Below are 7,395 nucleotides of genomic sequence, written 5' to 3' on the forward strand. Positions count from 1 at the left end.
AAAGGATAAACGACAATGCTTACAAACTTGATTTACCGGGTGAGTATAGTGTTAGTGCCACCTTTAATGTTGCTGATTTATCTCCTTTTGCTGCAGGTGATGACTTCGATTTGAGGACAAATCATTTTCAAGAGGAGGGGAATGATGTGAACCAGTCCGAGCTTACACCACCGACAACTCGCTGGGGTACTGATCCAATACGGATGAAGACTGGACCGATCACTAGGGCTCAAGTTAAGAGGTTTAAGGATAACCTTGCTGCCTTTATCTAGAGAGTAATTCATTCTCAAAAGGGCTTGTCCATACCTGAAGATAAAAGACCTGTTTTAAGTATTCAAGTGGTGGAGGCTGATACATCGGATATTTTATATCGGACACCCATGTCTCGGACATCTGATCTCGGACTTTGGATATCGGAGCCTTGCCTCGGACATCTGATCTCGGACGAGTCTTGCCTCGGACATCTGATCTCGGACTTCGGACATCGGATGTAACTTAGCTCGGCCAAACACAACTTAGTTCGGACAGACATCGGTTAGCTCGGCCAAACACAACTTAGTTCGGACAGACATCCGTTAGCTCGGCCAGACACAACTTAGTTCGGACAGACATCAGTTAGCTCGGCCAAACACAAGTTAGCTCGGACAGACATCAGTTAGCTCGAATAGGCCATAAGCTAGCTTGGACATCAGGCAGGCATAAGTTAGCTCGGTTGAAGACATAATTCCGCCTAGATGTCAAAGTCAACTAGATACCTAATTTGCGATTGACTTTCTTTCTTTTTGGATTTTTTTTATTTATTTATTTTTTGGACAAATAACTTTAGGAAGGTTTTTATTTTATTGTAAATTAATTAATTCCTAATTTAATATAAAGGAATTAATTAATCAAACTTAGATTAGGAAAGGAAGTATAGTTGCGGCCAACTAGGTTTTTTTATGTGTATGGCCGGTTTTATCTAGGTTTTTTTTTTAGGGTTTATTTTGTTTCTTTCAAAGCCTATTTAAAGGCTTATTTTTCAATATGAATACAACTTTAATTTGATTAAGAAAATACTTGTGAGATTAATTATCTCTTTGTTCTTTGAGAACACCTAAAACACTATTAGAGAATTGGTTGTTTTAGCTTGACTTATCAATAGGTTTTCCATCCCTTATTGTGGCGTCTACATTATACCAAGGTTTCTAACCACAGGTTGGTTAGGGGTTGAGGTTCATTCCATTAGAACTTGAACTTAATTAAGATCCGGGCTAGTATAATACAGGTTTAGGAACAGGTCGTCCTAGGTTCGTATCAGATCCATGAATTTTTTATGTATTTGGAGACCTAATAGGATGAATAATCTTTACCTTATTTGATTAGTAATCACGTAAACATTCAAATCTAAGTTATTGCACGAAGAGGATAAATTAATTTAGAGATTTTAAGAAGAGTTGATGGAGAATAATGGAGGACCTGTGAAAGAACTATTATTGAGCTCAAAATTTAGTAGAGACTAATTACTTGGATCCTAATTCCAAGATTTAGTAGAGACCTTATATCAACCTTATTCCCCGACCCAACCCCAACTTACTTTCTCAATCTTTTAGCTTTCGTCAATATACTTTAGTGAATAATATACTCGAATGGCTTAGTAAAGACATTAAATATTGAATGTTTTATATCTAAAGCCTGTAGGAATAGCTCAAGTCTAATATTTTAGTTTAGAAAATAGTGATGTTTATTTAAAACAATAATTATATCCAAGGGTAAAGCTGAAGGCAGCTGGAATACATTAAATGAAGCAGTATATATAGCAATATTTTGCTACTTGAGTATATATAATTAAAAATTAAAATTAACTTAAAGTCTATTATGCTGTCGTTAGCGAAGGAAATCAAAGGTAAAGGGCCTGAGGACATGAGAAGCCTGGTTCTCAAGCAAGTCCAACTGACCCTTCAAGAGCCGCATGTGAACCACCCAATCACCATTACCTTTTGGGCTGTGCATGGGCATGACATACCCTGTATCTCCTTCCCAGTGGAAACTGTAGGACCAGAACGCAGGCTTTCCCCATCCGAAATCCAAATGCGATAACGGAAACCACAACCCGGAAGACACCACAAAGGCCGGCCCATCTTCGATCCCTTTGCTGTAAACCTTGGCCATGCTTGTGATAGGCCTATGGGTCTCCGCCCAGTCTATCAACCCCAAGAAATGCTCCTTGGTGGTTGCCACATCCAAGAATTCATGAACGGCGTCTGCTACACAGCACAAGGGCTGGTCTATCAGCTCATCTGCTGGTTTGCTTCCGTAGGGAATGGACAGGACGTTTCCAAAGTAAGAAGCCATTGGATTTGGGGCAGTTGTACCAGTACTAGATGAAGGCGAGAGCCTGGTCCTTCCATCAACAGCAATGCCTAGTTTGCACTTTTTGCCGGTGATTGCAGATTTGGCAATGGTTTTCCACAAGAAGGCACTGAAGGACACCAGTTTGCTCCTCTTGCAGCTGTTGGTGCTGGCCTCGGACTGCAGGCGCTTCACTTCATGTGCGGAAACGCTGTATATGCGGCTTACGAGACCATCAGCGGCTGGGGGCTGGGGAGGTGGTGGGGGTAACATGTTTAAAGGGATGAAGAAGCGGTCGATGGAGGGATCGATGATACCGGGACGCCGAGGATTCAGCAACGACCTTCGGAAGCATGGCTGCGGGCAGGAGAGCAGTGATTTTTTATTAGAGTTGTCATCATGAGCAGCAGCAGCAGCAATCTCAGCCCATGACACCATGAACAAGTTGGCCGAGTGGGCGTCCGCTACCCTATGGTCCCATGTGCATGCCACTACCAATCCCCCGCATTGGAACTCTGTCACCTAGGTAGTCAAATTTTTAATTAATATACATGATTAAAAACACAAAAAAAATAATAATAATAATAATAATATTTAAAAATTACCTGAACAGCCATTATCCCGGCCTGCTTCTTGTTTGGAATAAGTTTGCCTTGGATGGTGGTCTCAGCGTCATAGAGATTGAGCTGCTCCAGTTGGATGTCGGCATAAGCTTCCACAAAATCAACACCCCGATTGTTGCAAAGAAGCTCGGGCTCACCAGTTGAGCTGGTAACCACCTCCCCAGCGAAGGCATAGAAGGATACAAGAGCCTGAACCAAAGCCTTTTTTAACATTCCAATCATATTCATCGTCATTACTGCTGGTTTCTTGTAACACATGAAAACCCCCACGTCCAACGGGGGCAGAAGCAAGTCCAGATTTGACATTGGCAGCCAATGTTCCTGTATTGGAAGCACTGCTGCCACCACCTCTTGCTTCCTCAATCTCACTTTCATTTCTTTCCCTGAATCCATCTTGTTCTTTTCCCGCCCCTCCCTCCCTCTTTAATTTAGATCGATCGATGTCGATGACCTCTAGTCCCTCTTCACGCAGCCCACCCTACAGGGGAAACTACTGATATTTTCAATTCCCCAATTTCTACGTTTCACGCTTCCGTTTCTAACCTATATAACCCTCAGATTAATTTACTCTCACAAGTTGCCATTTCATTGTTCTTTTTTTATTATTATCATGCATCGTTATTCTTATGATTTGTTGTCTGCGCCGTTGACAAGTTGGTATATATGAACTAGTCAATAAGTTGGACTAATAAACAGATTAACCAGCACGCATGGAATTGATTAATCAGCTTATACAAAGCAACCGACATATAAGCACATTATACAGATGTCGTTTTCTTTGTAATTTACTCCCACAAGTTGCCATTTCATTTTTTTTTTATTATTATCGTGCATCGTTATTCTTATTATTTGTCATCTTTGTCGTTGACACGTTGTTACATATAATAGTCAATATGTTGAACTAGTCTATGCCCAAATACCAATTAGACAGATTAACAAACACACAACGAATAGATTATAAAATAAACGACAATAAGCGCATTATACGAATTTTGTTTCTTTGTAATTACCAAGTCCAAAAGCCCCTTTTGGGAAATATACTGTTTTAAGGTGTATATATATAAAAACAAATACTATTCTTAATCTTTTATACCACATCCAAAGAATTCGGTTGGATGAAGGAAAATAACCAATGTAGTAATTAAAAACCAATACATAAAACCAGTTAAAGACAGATCTATAGACAAATTAATTAAGAACCAACAGTGAGTTGCATTAAATTAATTATTAAGAAAACTGAAAAATGAGATGATGATGTTGATGTTGATGTTGATATATTATCTGAATTTTCGATCGGCTTTTCTTTTTAGTGGATTTGGAGAAATATATATATATATATATATATATATAAAATTAAGCTTTAACCTCCCGTTCTAATTCATTAGAGTAGTAATTAAATTATTATTATTATTATTATTATTATTAAGAGAAATAAAGCAACATATAATAATTAATATCAATCGCACTTGATATGGAAAAAGAATTATCTAGCTTATTAGGACTTCAATATTGGCGGACCAAAATCCAAGCTTCAATTGTTTATTGGATAGTTGCATCAAGCTGACGGATGTATTCCTTTGGTTTATTAATTAATTTCTCTATATTTTTCAAAAAAAAAATATTATTTATTGGATAGTTGGTAGAATCTTTGGTAAATTCAATATCACACTTGTTGACAATAATAGGCCAACCACCTTCAACTGCTGTGTGTCAGATATGATTTAGTCTTAAGATGTTGAAGAGAAAGACAAATTAATTTCCATGTAAAATCTAAATTTGTTATAAAACTAATTAAGATATATACACACATATGAAGTAAATATAGATTCAACACAACATAAAAGAGAGAATTATAGAGAGAAAGAAAATTAACTTATGCTTATCTTTTATTCATCTCCAATCCTCTATTTATAGGTTCACACATGGACATACCTTACATATAGCACTAATGGATATTTATGGACATTGAAGGTAAATGAATGACATAGATGAAGGTTACATATGCCACTAATGACAAATTATAGAGAGGTTACAAAAGTGTAATAAATTGAGAGTTACAAAATGGTGACATCCACATATTCATAACACTCCCCCTTGGATATCCACCAACCATGGATATGCCTCATTAAAACCTTTGTAGGAAAACCTAATGGGATAAAATCTTGACAAGGAAAAAAAATATATATATACAATAAACCTATCTCACAACCCTTAATATTCTAAAAGCATCAAAGTAATATAAAAATACTAAATAGAGACACTTGTATTATATGGTACACCAATTGAAAATAATAGTACAATATTCATACAACAATCTTTGTAATATTATATTTTTCCAAATAATAATGTACCATAAATCATAATTCAACATTCAAATCCAACCATTTAGTTAAATATTTCAAAAATTCTTAATCATCATTTCATGCCAAAACATAAATATCAACAGTGAAATATATATCAGGATAAACTATTTTTAAGTTTTTAAAAATATAAAACAATTAAACATGCTAAACAATATATAATTTCCAATTTCTCAAAATCAATTATTTTTTAAGAGGACTAAAATATTGATTTAATTATCAAAATGATTTAATAGCAATATTCACTAATTCATTGGGAACTTAGTAGAATTTGAAACTATTAAAAATCTTATCAAAAGTCGTATAAAATGATAACATATATATGTGAAAACCAATATTCATATATGTATAAAATAAACATTTAGTTCAAACCGTGTATATATATATATATATATATATAAAATGTCCAAACCAAGATATATTATACTAGCATGCCCAAATTCATATAAAAATACAAGCACTCACAAGTACCATCGATGCTCACTCCTACTCCTTCGCAGGAACACCTCCATACTCAATATAGATATCTATAATATAATAAAATATTTCTCAAGCTCCAATAAATTAAATATTTATTAGGCTGCAATAAATCAAACCCAAGACATTAGTATGTACTAATGTCTTAAAATAATTTATACAACTATAAAAATACTACGTAAATTGGATACTGAGTGGTCCAATTATACCATAAACCTTTAGGACCCATAGTCCAAAATTGAGATTTTTTACTCGAAATCAATTTTATAAAATTGAACCTTTCAAAGGGTTCTATTAATATCTAGCTACACTAATCTAACATTAGTTTGTCCAATTTATCCAATTTTAGTCTAAACACATTCAAATGTTACCTAGTATTTAACTAATTAACCTAAAAAATGAAAAAAATTATCAAATAACATTTGAAATTTACAAATTTCATATCAACAGAAAGCTTAAGAGATAAGGAATACATTGATGCACTCATCTCCGACCAAAAGTGTCACTAGATATTAAAAAACTCAACCAAACTTCTCATTGATAAATCTCTCAAAACATGAGAAATCATAGCAAACAGAATATAAGGATGGATTCAGAGGGTCTAAAAAATGGGGCAAGGTGTATGGGTTGGCTTGAAACAGCCAAAATTCTAGCCAATCTGCGAAAGACCCATGATGGCACCACCACTACTGTCAGGACCCGTCCAGAATTCCTTCCCCGGAACCCTAGACAGCCCTGATCCCAGGGAAATACCACCGAACCTTCCAACGGAAAATCCGGCAGCACCTCCCCTAAGGGATTTACTTACCACAAATTTACCTGCACTGAAAACACACTTCAAAAATATCCCCTTATTCCTCCCACAAACTACAAATTGGTTCCACAAATTGCAGTACTTAAAAAAAATAAATACAGTAATCCAGTGCAAAATAAATACAACAAGAGTGAAAGAAATATTACAACTGCAATAAAAGAATAACAGGGTACTGCCGAACTAAAACAGCGAGGAAGATCAAGTCCGCTCCGAGTGAACACCGACAACCTGGTACCTAGAGGAACGGAATTTAAGAGTGTGAGATGCTAATCATCTCAGTGAGCGACCCTACTACTATACCATATATTATCACAGTAATAAGTATAAATAATAATTATTTGGAAATAATAATATTTTCTCTCAAAACCCTTACAATTCTCTCAGTTGGAAAGGTTCCCCTTTTAAAACAATTTCACAAAAACCCTTTATCCATATGCCCCGAAAACCAAGACATCAATTAAATACCAGAAGCGGTAACAATTATATTTTTAATTCCAATTCAGTTTCCAAACATTTTATTTTTAAAACACAGTTCTGAAAATCATTTGATGCACCCACTATATACCAGTGGCGCCAACAGTACCCAGCGTCCCAAGGTACCGCCAGACAGGAGGTTATAGAGAGAAACCGGCATACGGTCGCGTGGCGTCCCACAGCGCCGCTGCTAACCTGGTGTCCCGGCCAAAGGGGGGTGGCCGCCCTCTCCGATGGCATCCACAGGACACCCTCATAATATCAACCGCGCGCTACTCACACCCACCTGCGCGCTAATCACATCACCTGCGCGCTAATC

General features: G+C 36.3%; 1 protein-coding gene across 1 annotated transcript; it reads right to left on the bottom strand.

Annotated features, from left to right (window-relative positions):
- Positions 1 to 1,696: 1,696 nt before the first annotated feature.
- Positions 1,697 to 3,388, bottom strand: LOC107434869 (coniferyl alcohol acyltransferase). The gene is made up of 2 exons (XM_016046364.4): positions 2,934 to 3,388; positions 1,697 to 2,850 (listed from the first exon to the last, which is right to left on the bottom strand). The coding sequence occupies exons 1-2, from the start codon at positions 3,342 to 3,344 to the stop codon at positions 1,864 to 1,866; spliced, it is 1,398 nt and encodes a 465-aa protein (XP_015901850.3). The 5' UTR covers positions 3,345 to 3,388; the 3' UTR covers positions 1,697 to 1,863.
- Between the last annotated feature and the right edge of the window lie 4,007 nt (positions 3,389 to 7,395).

The sequence above is a fragment of the Ziziphus jujuba genome, chromosome 3 (assembly GCF_031755915.1).
Source record: "Ziziphus jujuba cultivar Dongzao chromosome 3, ASM3175591v1".
Classification (NCBI taxonomy): domain Eukaryota; kingdom Viridiplantae; phylum Streptophyta; class Magnoliopsida; order Rosales; family Rhamnaceae; genus Ziziphus; species Ziziphus jujuba.